This window comes from Meriones unguiculatus, chromosome X, assembly GCF_030254825.1.
Source record: "Meriones unguiculatus strain TT.TT164.6M chromosome X, Bangor_MerUng_6.1, whole genome shotgun sequence".
NCBI lineage: Eukaryota > Metazoa > Chordata > Mammalia > Rodentia > Muridae > Meriones > Meriones unguiculatus.
The window spans coordinates 41,868,158-41,885,561 of record NC_083369.1 but is presented as its reverse complement, the minus strand read 5'-3'; the positions used below and the strand labels follow the sequence as shown (position 1 = coordinate 41,885,561).

The 17,404-nt window shown below is 46.6% G+C and overlaps 1 protein-coding gene across 5 annotated transcripts in view; it reads right to left on the bottom strand.

Moving 5' to 3' along the window:
- Positions 1 to 17,404, bottom strand: part of Rbm10 (RNA binding motif protein 10) — a 29,304-nt gene that overhangs the window by 8,559 nt on the left and 3,341 nt on the right. For 2 of the 5 annotated variants that reach the window (XM_021626257.2, XM_021626258.2), the window contains exons 3-7: positions 7,081 to 7,264; positions 5,297 to 5,542; positions 3,548 to 3,617; positions 1,766 to 1,839; positions 225 to 311 (exon numbers count right to left, since the gene is read on the bottom strand). In XM_021626257.2, coding sequence (XP_021481932.1) covers positions 225 to 311; positions 1,766 to 1,839; positions 3,548 to 3,617; positions 5,297 to 5,542; positions 7,081 to 7,264 — 661 coding nt within the window. The remainder of the gene's footprint in view (positions 1 to 224; positions 312 to 1,765; positions 1,840 to 3,547; positions 3,618 to 5,296; positions 5,543 to 7,080; positions 7,265 to 17,404) is intronic. The other 3 variants (XM_021626259.2, XM_021626260.2, XM_060375159.1) reach the window with 2 other exon arrangements.

Genomic DNA, 17,404 nt, shown 5'->3' with positions numbered 1-17,404 from the left:
CTACACAAAGTAGGCTTATATTGTCAGTGATTATTCATCCGTGTTATTATTTCTTTTAAGTCTACTAGACCTTTAGGCAAGGCTGTGTTTGATGATGGCCATGCTCACTGAGGCTGCACAGCCTGTCCCTGAGACCACACTTTTTCTCATAGGCTCTGAGAGAGAGTAAGGTGCTGCTGGAGCCAATTTTCTCCCCAGCACAAGCTGCCCATCCACCCCTGTACCTTATTACACAGCCAGTCCTCATTGATCTTGGGCTTGGGGTCACTGTAATGCATGGATACCTTCTGGCCCAGGATGTTGAGGGAGTGCTGTGGGAAAAAGCAGAGAACAGTAAGGCCTTGGTAGCAGTGCCCCACACACCATTTCAGCAAAGGAGAAAAGAGTGAGCGAGCCCTTCAGCTGGATGGATGAGGGACAGGGATTGAAGGGAGTTTGGAGAACTGATGGAGGGAAGATGGAACGGAGGGAGGGAGGGACAGAAAGCACCACAGCTCTCAGGGCGCAGCTGCTTGTTGCTTACACACATACATACACACACATACTCAAGCACGCATTTGCGTACACACACACACGTACACACACACACACACACACACACACACCCTATCAGGCACATAATGCTTTGTTGACCAACGACTGCCAATTTTGGAGTACTCCCCCAACTTGGCCCTGACAGTCAGTGCTAGGCCACATCCAGGGCCAGCACTACATAGGCTATACTGGGAATGAGGGGAGATGGGCAGGGAAGAGAGAGGAGGGGAAAGAAAAAGAGAAAGAGCGCACGAGCGCTAATGCTGGAGAGGGGGAAAAAAGAAAGCCAATTTAACAGATGGAGGTTTCCCGCCATGAGGCCACCTTCCCAAGGTTGGCCAGGTCCTGGGCCCACCGCACTAGCCTATTGACCCTACCCACAGAGCCGGCCACAAACTGCCTATCAGGACCCTCCACTTTACCACAGCTGCCCCTTCCTCCCCTGACACTTCTCTGCAATGCTCTACACCAGTGACAGGACAGGGCTAGGTAGCCAGGTTAGACTCTTGAGTCTTGGAAGGTCCCAATGCAGCTGAGTTGGGATCTGCGTTGGGATCCAATGCCAGGCTAGGGGAGCCTGCTCCCTCTGTTGCCTACAGAGCATAATTCCTTACTCAGAAGGTAGAGGTGGGGCCTCCTGAGGGTGGGGAGGGTGCTGTGAATGGGAGGGACTGGTGAGTTGAGCCCAGGGTGTCAATAACACTATCACACTTGACTGGAACTTTCAACCAAAAGCAGTGTTGTCCCTCTGCATGGAACTCAGAGGGTGAAATTTACATGTAGGAGATAGCTGGCAAAACAAGTCTTGCTAGTTTATGTGCCAACATCTACGTTCCCCCAATGGCAGTACTTCCAGTGGTCCTGAGAGCACAACCAAGTTCTGGCTCTGCAGAAGGGTCTTGCTTGGGTGTGGGAAACTAAGGAAAGGAACCCATCCTGGTAGCTCTTTCTCTGAAAGCTCAGCCAGGAGAGGTGAGGGAGCGCTAGTGCCTGGCAGTAGGAAGGGGCCAGGGGACGGTGCTGAGAGTGGGCCCCAGATGGGAAGCCCAGTGGGTAGTGAGAGATGGGAAGAGGAAATAGTGGGGGTCAGGAGGGGGGAAAAAGGGGGCAGGGGTATGGGACACAGGGCCACAGGGCAGGGAACTGTGTCCATAAGATTCAGGCGATGGGGAGCGCTCGATTATAAAGTAATATTTGTTTGGGGAGGGGGGTTCAAGTGCGGCAAAGCAACCTGATTGGCTTCCATCCATCGTGTAGCGTCCTGCAAGTGACTAAACTCGACGAAGGCGAAGCCCCGGCTCTGACCTGGAGACAGCATTCAGATACAGACGCAGTGGGTTAGTCAACAGCTTTGGACACACGGCGTTCCCGGGGGCAGAACCCGAGGGGAGAGGACCAGGGGCAGAGAGGGAAATGGGGAGAGGAGAGAAGAAGAGAAAAAGTGATCAGAGAGAAAGAACAGGGAAGGCAGGAGTCAAGGTAGATGGTTGGGAAGGGCAGGAAAGAGGGAAAAGGGGGAGTGGAGAAAATAAAAGTAGGAGAGTCAGATAAGGATAGGAGACATATATCCCAACTGTGCAGTGAGATGGGGCTCAGGCAATCTTGCCTAGCCAACTTGGGGTGACAGAGAACTGAGAGGGAATGTATATAAGGAGAGATCTGTCTCTAGAAGAGGAGGCTGCTTTGGCTATACATAGGCTAGAGCAAATAACTCATGGGCAAGCCTAGAACAAGGCCAGAAGGAGTCCTAGAATAGGTATTTAATCAAAAGAGCAAAAGAGAAGCCAGGCTAAGTTGGTCTGTGAGGCTACTGTGGGTTCCCAGCCAGCACAGAGGAAACCAAGGGTGGTTAGGGGCACAATCTCAGCTTAACCTTGGTGTAGGAGAAGGGGAGAATAATTGCTAGGGAGCCACTTCAGTGCCACCATGGGGAGACTATAGCCACTGACAGCCAAGGTTCTCCTAAATAGGCAGATGGTGGCTGGAGATGGCCAAGAGGACGTTACAGGTAAGAATCAGCAGGTGCCTACGAGAAATGTCCAAAGCAACTGAGAGGCAATAACTGGGATGCCTCCTTAGGAAAAGAAACACAGATTCTGTCAGTGAGTGATATAGCTGGAGTAAAGCAGAGCAAGACCTACATGTCACCGAGATAGACTCTATACCTGGACAGGGCTGAGAAGGGGCTTGGGGCTTAAGGTTCTGAGGAAGTAACCCCTTCAGAGGTAGCTATGGAAGGAGGTTTTGGATGAGGTGGGTCTGGAAGGGCATGCTTGATCTCCAGAAGAATTGCCATCAGGATTCATGGGAAGATGGGATAGTATAGGGGAGCAGGCAAGGGAGGATGGAGAGACGGAGGAGGTGGAAGGAGGAGAGAGACTGAGATTGAAAGAGAAGTCCAGGCAGAGTGAGGCCCCACTGTGCCTGCCTTTGTGGAGCGTGGGTAGTGGTCCTGCAGAGATAACTACCCCCACCCTGCTAAAACCTCAGGCCAGCTCCAAGCAGCCTGCAAGAGGGAGGTGTGGCTAGAAAGTTCTAGCTGCTCCTTAGGATATACTTTCAATGAAAGCCATCCCTAACTCCCTTCTTGAGACATATAGGTGGGTCCGTTCCAGACCTACTTTTGGTTAGAGGCTGTTGTGAGAGTGATGTGGAGGAGACCAAGGGGCAGAGGAAGGAGAAGAAAACATATGTCCTGGGAAGGGTCACCACCTCAGATACTCAGAGTCCCAAAGAAGAGGTTTTCCAGAGCCTGGCTCTGGCCTTGCCCCCAGGGAGTAGTCGGCTCAGCCCAGAGCTGCATCCCCTTCAGGACAGCACCTCCGTGGTAGGCTGTAGCTGCGAGAGTAGGGGATGGGAGGAAAAAGAGGGTACCACCCCCAAGCTGCCCATTCCCAGCTGTGGCAGGAAGGGGAGTAGGGAGGGGAAGAGAAAGGGAAAGGCAGAGGCAGAGGGAGTTTTGGAGGCTGGGACTGGCCAGCAGAAGGGGAAGACACTGGGAACAAAAGCTCACCTGAGGATTTGTTCCGCATCAGCCGGACCTCCCGTGCTTGGACACCATGGGACTGCAGTTGGCCACGGATCTGTTTAGGAAATACAGAAGTGGGAAGAGTTCAGCAAAGAAAGCAAATGAGAAAACGAGGCCATCTGAAGGCCTCTGAGCCCAAGAGGTCATGAAAGAAACACATACACACACCAATGCCTCCTCTACATTTTTCAAAGCTTTCTCCAGTAACAACAACTGCAACCCACACCAGTACTCAGTCTCACTTCCAGCTCTGGACTTGCAGAAAGTAAGTCAAACAAGACAGAAACACAGTACAGGGTAAAGGATGGCAGCAAGATGACCCCAGGGGCACAAAGACAACAGGAGAGCAAGTGAGGCAGCAAATCAGGAATGGTGGGCAGGATGATCTGACAAGAGGCTTAATAACAGCCATGAAGCATAGAAGGTGGAATACAATTCTTGTCCATCACAAAAGAATTGTTCCCTCTCCTTGACTTACACCAAAAGCTACATATGACACCAAGAGTAAAGGGAAGGACAGGATCTGGAGCCATTCTAGCCATGTGAAGAGAAACTTCACGGCATGGTGGTTGATCTGGAAAGCTTACTGAGTAAAATGAGCCATAGGGACTAATTAGGCAACTTAAGAGCTCATGTGAGGCAGTCTCTAGGCTGGCAGTACCTCTTTTGGTGAATGGGGAGTTTATGCCAGACACTTTTGGGGGAAAAGTCCCCATGCTTCTGGTTATCAGCTCATCAGGGTAATAGACAAGAAATCAAGCCTTACGCACACTGGTATGCAGGAAGATGAAAAGTAAAGATACACAGATCTTATCAAGATTCCAAATAACCAGGGAGGGCTTGAGAAATAACAAGAACATGGGCTCTGGAGTCCAGCAGCAGTCCAGGTTTAGACCCCAACTCTACTCTGCCACTTTCTAGAAAACAAAGCAAGTCACTTTGCTGATTGGGGCTATTTGGGACTGACTACTATGTGTCCCTTTCAGAAAGAGCATCTGTGAGGATTCAATCAGCCTGGCAAGTTGCCCACCCTACCATAAAATCTCAGGTAATGCCAGCAATCAGCCTGATCCTAGAAGCCCTCACATTTCTTATATGGGATTGCTGCTGCTAGAAAATGGGCATCTGGCAGGCCTTCTGGGATGAACTGACTGGGGCTGAAGGTAGAAAGGAGTACAAGGATCAAAGGCTAGTCAAAACTCTTCTTTAGTAATACTCTTGGGTTTTGAATGTAGCTTGCCATAAGACATCTGCATGAGAAGGAAATGAGTGAAAAGAGGAAGAGGGAAGGCAGAGAATGTCAAAAAGGCAAACAGGGTTGAGAAGCATTAAGAACCACTTATGGATAGCTGTGGCCAAGCTGTCACTGCTGACAAAAGGGGAAGAATATGGAAGTTCAGAAAAGCCAGTGGACCCTAACACCTCACTCTTACGGGTTTCTGCTACCAAGAATACCCAACACTGGGCCTGGCCCTCCATCCACATATACAAAAAGGGTGAAAGCCAATGGAATATGCAGGAGGGATGTTCTTCTCTCACACCCACCAGCACTGCACACCTGGCCCATCCTGAAGGATGGATAGTGCTGGGGGACAGGAGCCGGTGGGGAAGAAAAGAGGAAAGGTGCTGTGGTTGGTGGCAAACGATGGGTGGAGAGAAGCTGAGGGCCCTGGAGGAGACCCAGACTGGCCTCCTGCTTTGCCTCCTGCCCAGGGCCATTGGGGGGGCACGTACGTCATCCTCAGTGGCTGCCTGTGGCAGCATCCTCAGCATGACGATGTTACTGGCCTTCTCCTCCTCCTCCTCCTCCTCCTCCTCATCCTCCTCCTCCTCCTCCTCCTCCTCCCCTTGCTCGGTCCGATAGTCCTGGTCCCGATAGTCGCCGTCTCTGGGGAAGCCTGGCGGGCCAGTGGGACTGTGCCTGTGCCGCCGCCGCCGCCTACGCTGAGTCTCGGAGCCCGGGGAGGCCTCGTAGGAATCCTGGCCAACAGAATGAGATGAGAGACACCAGACGGGCAGTCAGTCTGGGTGGGCCTAGTGGCTGGCCGCTGGCTCTCTGAGACAGGCAGGCTCTGAAAGCCAGGGGTGGGCAGGCGGGCTCCGGTTAAAGGCTCAGGCAGGCAGGGTGGGTAGGCCTTAAACTGCAGCCTTTTTAAGGCTGTAAATGTTCCATAGGATACTTTTTGGGAGCGCCCTCAAGGAATGGCAGTATTGGTGTGGAGGAGGAACTCCCAAAGAGAGGTTGACAAAAACACAGCTTAAACCTCCTTGGGATAAACTACCCTGGGGTGAGCAAACTAGACCTTCAATTTCTTTTGCCAGCTCAGGGGCCTGTGTACAATTGTTTACTGTGCCACTGAAAAATACCTGTCTCCTATAATTCCCAGCTCAAGATTGGGTCCTGGGACCAAGCCAGCAGCTTAGAAACAGTGTTTAGATATGGGCCAGAGGCAGCCAGCAGGAGTTGGTGGGCCACTATGCTCCTCCTTGGTCTTTGGTCCTCAGTCCTGTAAAAGTCTCTGTTCACTATCAGTTTCCTTCACAATAGAGTGCAGTTGCTGAGTTCTTGATTTCAATACTAAGCAGGTCAGGCCTGAGCCTACATCCTCCCACCTGCAGAGGATAGACAACCAGATGCTGTATTCCACACTTGTCAATAGTCCCTTCGCAGGACCCACTATACCCATGGAGACATTAAGAGATAGTGCTTAACAGCAGGCAATGGAGAAGTCTAGATGCCTGTAGGCCCTGGCCAAACAAACAAAGCTGGTGGTCCACCAGGGAAATATTCAAATAGCCCCTCCAGCTCAGATAATAGTTCAAATACAATTTCTCACCAGGGTTGGGCTTACAAGTGTATCCTTTCTATTCTACTAGACCGAGATCTACCTGCCTACCTGTTAGCATTAAGTCTCTGACTGGTCCCCTTAGACTGGAGTTCCCCAAGGCAAGAGTGTTTCTAGCCCTCAGATGTGGGTTCTCTCACAGTGAGCTTCATGCCTCACCCTTTCGGCTAGGGGTAACTACCCACATGAAACTGACTTCCCCAGAGGTCCTTTCCTTCCCTTCTGTCTAGGTTTTGTCAAGACCAGGAACAATCACTGTTAGCTTCCCAGAATTGTTTCGCTTGGTTGATAATTCTGTTCTTAGGTTGTCCTCCCAACCCTAGATACTGGGTCCCATGGAAGAGATCTTTTTGAGTGCACTAAATTAGTGGGGGCAGGCAGTATAGAGCTTGCAGTGAACCAAAGGCCAAAACTGAACAACAGGGAAGAAGGGAAAGAAGTAGTGGCTAGGAGCCCTAAGAAATACAGAGTCAAGCAGTGTGGAAGCCAGGGAGACCCAACTCAGGAGAAGAGCCCTCAGAGAAGAGAGCAGGGACAGACCCTCCCCTAGGTGATGCAAAGCAACTGAGCAGCCCAAAGGCAGAGGAGCAGAGCACTGCCTACACCTGGTGCTGCAGCCAGACACACAGGCCTTTCAGGAGCATTGCCCCCAAGGCTTGGCCTTGCCCTCACCTCTGCACTTTGCTCTTCAGATGAGTCATCATACTCATGCTTGCCCTCCTGACTGCCATACTCTCGGGGGTATGAGCGGTAATCCATATCTCTATAATCATGGTCCCGGCTGCGGTTCTCTCCACTATCATCTTGTGATCGATCAGTAGCTCCATAGCGGCCAGTCCTGTCACCACGACCACCTCTAGGAGAAGAAGAATGGGGATTAGAAGGCCATCCTTTCCAAAAGGCTCAAGACATGAGAGTTACCCAACAACCCTCTCTATAGGGTCTCAATCCCACTCCCCAGACAAAGGACTTTTGTAGAGGACCTGAGTTCTTGGCACCCAGATTGGGCAGCTCACAACTGCCTATTCCAGCGTCAGTGTCTTCTTCTGGCTTCTGTGGTCATCTGTATTCACATGCATATACCCACATACAGACTCAAACACCTAATTAAAAATAAAAAAAAATTCTCTAACTATAGTTAACTATAAAATAATTATCTCAAAGTTGATTTAATTTGTAAATCTTTGACCAGTTAAAAGACAGTAATCTTTTAATCATATGGTTATAGCTCAGTGGTAGAGTACTTTGCTAATATATAAAAATTGCTGGTTTCCATCTCAGACACTGGGAAAAAGTATTAGGTCTGTAGTTCCAGCTACTCAAGACCCTGAGGCAGGAGGGTTGAGCCTAAGAGTTCAGGGCTTGCCTGGAAAAAATAATAAGGACACCCCCATCTAAAAAACTTGGGTTGTGGGTGTAGCTTATGGCAAGCATAGTAGTGCATACCAATATAATTCCAGAATTTAAACTTGAGAGGTAGAGGCAGGAAGATCATGAGTTCAGGATTAGCCAAGGTACAAATAAATTCAAGGTTACATGAGCCTCTGTCTTAAAAAACAAACAAACAAACAAACAAACAAAAACAACAACCAAGTATTTAAAAAAAAAAAACAATACATGTTCATTTAAGTTTGGTTCCCTGCACCCAAGTCAGGTACCCACACTGACAAGTAACTCCAGAGATGTGATACCCACTTCTGGCTTCCCATGGGTACATGAACACATGTAAGCATACCCTCACACATACACAAATTTAGTAAATTCAGGCTATAAAATTAATATACAAAAACATATACTTGGCCTATATTCAAATAACCATTGTTTAGGAAACAAGAAGACAACTTACCTCTGATTACATCTAAAAGGTTAAATATTGGCCTAGAAAGATGGTTCAGCAGTTAAGAGCACTGGCTGTTCTTTCAAAGGACTCTGGTTTGATTCTCACCACCCACACAGTGGCTCACAAAAAACAGCCTGTAACTTCAGCTCCTTGGGATCTGTATGCACAATGTGTGCATACACATATGCAAACACATACTCATGAATGAAAATAAATCTTTAAACAAATAATAAAATAGCTACGGATGTGTAAGATCATATGACTATTCTTCACATATATGAAGATTTTCTTCCTTCCTTTGTTTCTTTCTTTCTTTATGGTTTTGAGACAGAGTCTCTCTATGTAGCCTTGGCTGTCCTGGAACTGGCTCTGTAGACCAGGCTGGCCCTGAACTCAGCAAACCCCCCTGCTCCTGACTCTCCAGTGCTGGGGATTAAAGAAATGAGCCACCACCTGGTTATTTACTTTTTCTTGAGATAGGGTTTTTGGTATTTATCTAAGGCCGACCTTAAACTCACTTTGTAGACAAGACTAACTTGGAATTTAAGGTCCTTCTTTCTATACCTCAAATTCTAGGATTATAGGCATGGGCTACTATGCCAACTTCGATCAGGAAGCTGGATGTGGTGGTGCATTCCTTTAGTACCAGCACTAGGGAGGCAGAATCAGGAAGATCACGGCCAGCTTGGTCTATAAAAAGGAGTTCCAGGTGAGCCAGGGCTGTTACACAGAGAACCTTGAATCAAAAAAAAAAAAAAAGTAAATGGAAGAAATTAAACCATAATAGAAAAAGTTCAAGGGCCACCTTTAGTGTCACATGCCTACAATCCTAGCCTTGAGGAGGTTGAGGCAAGAGGACCTTAATTTTGATGTCAGCATGGTCTATGCTGAAAGAAGAAAAACAAAAAACAAAACAAAACAAAACAAAAAAAAAACGACCAAGGGAGTGGGGCCGAGTAGGGAGATGGCTTAGCAGGTAAAGGTGCTTACTGCCAACAATGCAAGCCTGACAATCTGAGTTTGATTCCCAGAACCTATATGTAGATGGACAGAACCAACTCCACAAACTTGTCTTCTGATTACTATATTCACATTGAGATATAGTTCCATGGTAGAGCATGTATCATGGAGCTATGCACAAAGCACTGGCTTCAAATCAGAAAAAAAAAAGTAAATTAGGAAAAAATATATTATTTATATCCACTAAGCAAAAACCTTTGGTCCTATAGCCTTAAAGGGGAAAAATTACTATGTAAAAATAAAATACTTAAGCTTAGAAAAATATAGAGACCTACAATCACAAGTTACATTAAAAGACAAATACTATAAAGAGCTAGGGGTGCAGCTTTATGGTGACTAGCTTGCACGAGGGCTTGTGCCTAGCGCCATAAATAAAGAAAATGAACTAGTATAAGCAAACAAAGTGGGAGTGGTGGTACATGCTGTAATCTCAGCACTCAGGAGGTTGAGACAGAAAGATGGCAATGTTGAGGCCATTTTAAGCTACAGAGGGAGACCAAGACTCAACAAAAAATCCAAACAAGCAAGAAAATATATAAACATGACATTTTTTTTTCCAGCAACAAAGTTAGACCTTTTTCTAAGATGGATGCAACTGTGTATAGTCATATTAAGTGAATTAAGACAATCCCAGAATGACAAACATCATGCTTTCTCTGTGGTTCCTATATTTTATATGGATATATAAAATCGTGTATATATTTTACATATTTAACAAGAAAGTAGAAGCAAAGCTGCCTAAGGTAATAAAATACACTAACATAAAAAGGGGATAAAAGATAAAAAGGGGAGGGCACAGAATATGGTTAACATACATTATACGCCTGCATTAAAATGCCCTTATATGATAGTACCATGAACAATAAATACACACAATAATTTTCTTTTCCTTTTTTAAAATTTTTTGTTTTTTGAGACAGGATTGAAACCTGTTTCAATACAGGTTTAACTGCCTGGATTCACTTTGTAGATCATGCTGGCCTCAAACTCTCAAGAGATCTACCTGCTTCTGCCTTCTGTACTGGGATTAAAGGCATGCACCACTACTCCTGGCTTGCATGTGCCACCATGCCTGGCTCACAGTAATTTTTCTTAAGAAAAAAATAAGAAAACCTACCAGGTATTTTTAATTAAAATATTATTATATATGTGCATATTCTATGTGTGTGGGCACTTGGGCCAGAGCTTGCATGTAGAAGTCTGAGGGAAACTTTGCTGAATCTGTTCTTTCCTTCAAGCTTTATGTGACTTCCAGGGAATTGAATTATGTCTCCAGGTTTGTGCAGCAAGCGTTTCACATGTTTAAACATCTTGGGCCCCAAATCTAGCAGTTTTAAAAGCAGGCACAAACCCAGTTAGGTACTATTGCAGGACATTTGATCCCATTGTGAACCCTGAGATTGTGAACTGTAAAAGCCTGTTTTGTTGTAGAGTGGCTCAGCCCTAGCACACTTTAATCCAAGAGCTTTTTGTAAACAAGAGCTAAATAAAGCCAACCCTAGGTCAAGAGGCAGAGCAAGAAATCAGCTGAAAAGTATTAGGTAGTAAGGAAGGACTTTGAGAGAAGGATATTTAATTCAGTGAGGAGGAAAAAGAGGTAAAGAATGAGGAAGAGGAGTTGATGGTTTTTGGTTTTTAGCTTTCTGGCTTTTCCCATCTGGGATATGAGCTGAGTAAGAAAGGCTTTCTCCTTTGGGACATGAGCTGAGAAGGAATGTCAAGTAGGTGCTTTCTCTGCCTCTCTGAGCTAGTCAATTTTCACTCCTGAGTCTTCATTGATAAAAATCGAACAATTTGGGATTTTCATTTTTACAAGGTACTATAGCACATGCTTTTAACCCCAGCATTCAGGAGGCAGAGGTGGGTGGATCTCTGTGAGTTCCAGGACAGCCAGAGTGTGTGTCGTGTGTGTGTGTGTGTGTGTGTGTGAGAGAGAGAGAGAGAGAGAGAGAGAGAGCCTGTGAGAGAGAGAGAGAGAGAGAGAGAGAGAGAGCCTGTCTCAAAAAACAAAACAAAAAATAAAAAACCAGTAACCTAGAGGAAGGTGTGTGTTGGGGGTTCGCCGGGTCTTCCCAGAGTTGGGTCGCTTGGGAATGCAGCCCAAGGCAGGTGATTACTACAAAACCCCCACCCCTGTTTGGGTGAAACTTTTTCTTCTTCCCCCTTTGACTAACCAGTCTTCCCCTGCAGGAGAGGTGCAAACTTTGGTAACTAAGAACTAAAGAGGCCCCAGCGGTTCCAGAACTGGATCCTGCCCCTGCCCCGACTGTGCCGGCTCCGGCAAGGTGGCTGGGGTGGGGAATACAGCCTCTGCCCAAGCTCACCCAGGGACAATAGATCTTACATTTTTGAGCTCACAGCTGTGATCACCTGAGCAACATCTTACGATTGGGCCCATCACACTCTCACAGAAGTGGGAGATACTCATGGGTCCCATCCCTCCATGAACGTTTAGTGACAGTGAAAGAGCAAGAGCAGAACTAACTCCATCTTGTTTTTCAGACACCATTTTGAATGCCCTGTCTTTTAGGTGACCCAAGTTCTCCCACCAGGAACTTGGCAAGTAAAAAACAAAACAAAACAAAACAAAACAAAACAAAACAAAACAAAAAAACCACAGAAGGAAACTGGCAAGTGAAAAATCCCAGGAGGGATTGGCAAGAAATTAGGCCCTGCACCTGGAGCCAACCAGTGAAATAAAAGTACATATATAGTTCTGGGTCTTGCCCAGGTCAAGGTATTCCCTTTTCAATAGCCTGTTTCCCTCCTTATGGTCTGGCCAGAACCAATCAGCTTAAAGGTCAATCTACCTCAATCTACCCAGTCCCCTCTTACCCAATCCTGTAACGCCAAGGCTTGGAATTCCCCACTTGCGGTTTTTCCCTTTAAAAACTCTACCCTTCCTAGGCTTGGGGCACTCTTTCTGAAGTGCTGTATCAGGGATGATTGACGGCCCAAGCTCAAGCTCAAATAAAGACCTCTGTTTGCTTTCATCAGACTCCTGTTCCTGGTGGTCTCTTGGGGGAGAAGGGAGGTCTCTAGATCTAGGCATACCATTTGGAGGCCCCAGCAAGATTTCCCAGGCTTCCAGGACCCCGATCCGGAGGGTCTTAATCTGGTCAGTAAATGTTTTTTTGTTTGTGTGTCTTCTGCTTTTGGTTTAAAGCATCAAGGTTTCTGTGTAGCGGCAATACCTGGCTAAGGAAGACACACCATGGAGTCACAGCTGTGGAGGAGTCGAGAAGACGTTCTCAACTCTGTGGGGATGGAGGGCCCCACTCAGTTTCTGTTTTGTTTTCAGTTGTGTCTCACTACAGAATCCATTTTGTCTTTCTGTTCTGTTTGTTGGTGTCTTGTGTAGTGTTGAAGGACATTATGGGACTTCCTCTAACCTCTCCCTGTTCCTACTGACCCCTCCACCTTTACGTTGGTCCCCCTCCCAGCATCCTGTCACTGGCGCCCCCTTCCCTCTCCAGTGAGGCTGGGATGAGGTTGGCAGGGACTGCCCCCTGCAGGAAAGTGCATTTTCATCCTGGTGGCGCCAGACCATCCAAATGTTACAGACCCTACAGCAGCGACTGCTGAATCTTGGGGCTGAGGGAGCTTCGACCTTAGATTATATGTGGCGACCCACTGATTTTAAGCATATTAGTCAGTGGAGGAAAAGAAACTAACCAGGATTCCCTCAGTAAGTGAACAGAGAAGAGCCCAGCACTGAATTCCCACACGCCGGCAGCTCGGACATACAGAAGAACCCCGGCCCCTTCGCTGGGTCTTCCCAGAGTTGGGTTGCTTGGGAATGCAGCCCAAGGCAGGTGATTACTACAAAACCCCCACCCCTGTTTGGGTGAAACTTTTTCTTCTTCCCCCTTTGACTAACCAGTCTTCCCCTGCAGGAGAGGTGCAAACTTTGGTAACTAAGAATTAAAGAGGCCCCAGCGGTTCCAGAACTGGATCCTGCCCCTGCCCCGACTGTGCCGGCTCTGGCAAGGTGGCTGGGGTGGGGAATACAGCCTCTGCCCAAGCTCACCCAGGGACAGTGAGCGCCCGGGGGCGGGGTGCCTTCCCCTGAGACTGGGGATCAGGAGGCAGATTCTATAGGACCACAATTCCCATTGATAGCAATGGCAATCAGCCTCACCATTACTGGCCCTTTGCCACCGCAGACCTCTATAATTGGAGACCCCAAAATGCCCCCTTCGCAGAGAATCCTAAAGACCTTATCAGCTTTTTGGAAACAGTTCTTTTTACTCATCAACCCACTTGGGATGATTGTTGACAGCTTTTGCAGGTTCTTCTCACCACTGAAGAAAAGGAGCGCATTCTTTTGGAGGAATGTGCTCGGAACCAATGGCATCCCAACTCAGAATCCAGCTGACCTAACTGGGATTATAACATGGGCAAAGATAAGGGGCGCCTCATCAGGTTCTGTTGGCAGGTCTCAAGGCGGCTGCTAGACAGCCCACTAATTTGGCCTGGGTATATAATGTTAGGCAGGAATCTAATGAGAATCCAGCAGCATTTTGGAGAGGATCATGAAAGCCTTTTGGCAATTTACACCCTATGATCCAGAGCACTCAGACAATAAATTCTCGGTGGCCCTGGCTTTCATTAACCAGTCAGTACCAGATTTTTAAAAAGTTACAAAAGCAAGAAAGACTAGGAGAAAAGTCTCTCAGAGATTTGGTTAAAATAATGAAGAAGGTTTTTAACAATTGAGAAAGTTCAGAGGAGAAGCAGATTAAAGCTAAAAAGAGACTGAGAACTTTAATTGGGTCCCAAAACAAGAAAAGGCCTTCGATGAGCTAAAACAGGCCTTATTGTCAGTGCCAACTTTGGGGCTACCTAACATCACCAAGCCTTTCCACCTGTTCATGGATGAACATAAAGGAATTGATAAGGGAGTCCTAACTCAGATACTGGGACCCTGGAAGCACCCAGTGGCATACCTGGCATACCTGGTAGCTGCCAGATGGGCCCCCGTCTGTGCATCATTGCAGCCACCACTTTATTGGTAAAGGATGCAGACAAATTCACCTTGGGGCAAAGCCTGACCATTACCACTCCCCATGCCATCGAAGGGGTGCTAAAGCAGCCACCAGATAGATGGCTCAGTAATACCAGAATAATTACCAGACCTTGCTGATCAACCCTAGCAGGATCAGTTTCCAACCACCTACTTCCCTGAATCCTGCAACAAAGACCTGGACCCTCCTCTACATGACTGCACTGAGACACTGGCTCAAGTGCACAGCACTAGGCCAGACCTGATTTGGGCTGATCATGCCTGATATACACACGGAAGCAGTTTTGTCCATGAGGGCCAGAGGAAAGTGGAGATGACTCTATCTACTGAGATAAAGGTAATTTGGTCTCAGTCTCTTCCTATAGGAACCTCCACATAGAGCAAGGCTCTGAGATTTTGGGAAAAGACCTTGCAGCCAACATCTACATGGACATCAGGTATGCCTTTGCCATAGCCCATGTGCACGGTGCTATCTACCAGGAACAAGGCCTACTCACAGCTAAAGGAAAAACTTAAAAACAAAAGAAGAGATTTTACAACTATTAAGGGCCTTATGGTTACCAACTAGACTGGCAATTAATCACTGTCCTGGACATCAGAAAGGAATATCCAGCACAGCGAGAGAGAGGAAACAATTTGGCTGACAAAGCCACTGGTGAGGTGGCTCTACAGGAAACTGTGGCCATATTACTAGCTATTGTCCTTCCTGACCAAGGGGACCCCAATTTACCAGAGCAACCAGAATATACCCCCGAGGAAGTCAAATGAGCTCGAAATCTGCCCACAAGTCAATTGTTGGACAAGTACCTTTTGATGTTCGCTGACCCCTTTTCTGGATGGACAGAAGCTTTTCCCACCAAGTCTGAAAAGGCTAAAAATAGTAGCTAAGAAATTGCTGGCGGACATTTTACCCAGGTATGGATTTTTCCACTTGATAGGATCAGATAGAGAACTGGCTTTTGTGTCTAAGGTAAGTCAGGATGTGGCAAAGTTTATTGTGGAATATTGCAAATTACACTGTGCATATAGGCCCCAGAGTTCAGGACAGGTAGAAAGAATAAATAAAACATTAAAAGTGCCCTTAACTGGCCGGGACTGGGTGTCTCTCTTCCTTTTTGCCCTCTACAGGGTTTAAACCAGCTCCCATTGTCCCAACCCTACAAACCTTTGCTATTGCTGAACTAAAAAGACAATGACTTGTTATTTGGGATTAGAGCAACTCAATGGGTTCACAAGCATGTTTGGCCCCTGTATTCTAAATGAGCTTCTACAGTATATGAAGCAGAGGCTGGAAACAATACAGCTAATGGTTATGAGACCCCACCCCCCACCAACTGCATGAAGACAACATAAGACTCTAGAAGAATACCCATGATTGGGCATCAGAACTTTCTAGTAGAGGGGGGAATGAAAGAACAAGAGCAGAACTAACTCTACCTTGTTTTTCAGATACCATTTTAAATGGCCCTGTCCTTTAGGTGACCCACGTTCTCCCATCAGGAACTTGGCAAGTTAAAAAAACCCACAGAAGGAAACTGGCAAGTGAAAAATCCCAGGAGGAACTTGGCAAGAGCAAATTGGGCCCACAGAGGAACTTGGCAAGAAATTAGGCCCTGCACCTGGAGCCAACCAGTGAAATAAAAGTACATATATAGTTCTGGGTCTTGCCCAGGTCAAGGTATTCCCTTTTCAATAGCCTGTTTCCCCCCTTATGGTTTGGCTAGAACCAATCAGCGTAAAGGTCAATCTACCTCAATCTACCCAGTCCCCTCTTACCCAATCCTGTAACGCCAAGGCTTGGAATTCCCCACTTGCGGTTTTTCCCTTTAAAAACTCTACCCTCCCTAGGCTTGGGGCCGCTCTTTCTGAAGTGCTGCATCAGGGACAATTGACAGACCAAGCTTGAGCATGAATAAAGACCTCTGTGTGCTTGCATTGGACTCCTGTTCCTGGTGGTCTTTTGGGGAATCTCATGATCTAGGCATAACAGCAGTTAATAGCTGACGGAGGGAGAGACATTTTTTCTTAGTCATATAGTCACTGGCAAACTGCCAATGCTCCTGTAAACAACCCTAATGAAAAGTAGTACTGGGGCGGGAGACACAAAATGGCTCACTTATTGCCAAGGAAAGAACTGAGTCTCACCAGTTGTCCTCTGACCTCCATAGACATAGGTCCCCCCAAATCAATAAATATATATATGAAAATAGAAGAGAAGATAGTTGGGAAATGGCAGGAGCTTAGCACGATTAGAGTAGGAGGGGGACAAGAGAGTGAATATAAAATATGAAGGTATAATGAAACCCACTGTTACAAAATATGTGCTAATAAACATTAAAAACATGTAAAACAAACACTAAATATTTGAGGTAAATATTACCTCAAATACATATTAGACTCAGAATACATATTAGCTCAATGCACTGCATAATTCTGCTTAGTTGGTTTTATTGAGATCAGTCTCACTATATAGTCCAAACTGGTTTTAAACTCAGCATCTTCCTGCTTCAGCTTCCACACAGTGGGTAACAGGATTCATCATATCAGAGAATGTTCTTGACTTATTAAAAGCTACATTTTAAAAATTCTTGTATATATCATACTTAAAAGAAATTTTGACTGGCCAGGGTGGTACACAATGTGTTTAAGGCCAGTGAGTTCCAGGCCAGCCAAGGGCTACATAGTAAGATCTTGTCTCAAAAATAGAAAGAAAAAGAGGCATTTTGAACATGTTTCTTTAAGACAAGAGACAGTGGTTTACTGCATTTGACACCTACTACTTTTATCTCTCTTCTCTTCCTCCCCTCTACCTTGTGCTGGCAAAGGAACCCAGAGCCTTGCACATACTAAGCATACATTCTACTTCTGAGTTACATATGCAGTCTGCCCCCAATATTCTTTTGTTTTGTTCTATTTTATAGGAGGCAGGGTCTTCAGAAGGCTTGGAACTCACTATGTAGCAAAGGGTAACTTGAACTCCTAATAATCATCTGCTTCCATCTCCTGAGGGATAGTATTACAAGCCCTGTGCTATGGCACCTAATATCCTTAATTATAAAAATCCCATGTGTGAGCCAGATGTGGTAGCACAAGCACTCAGGGAGGCAGAG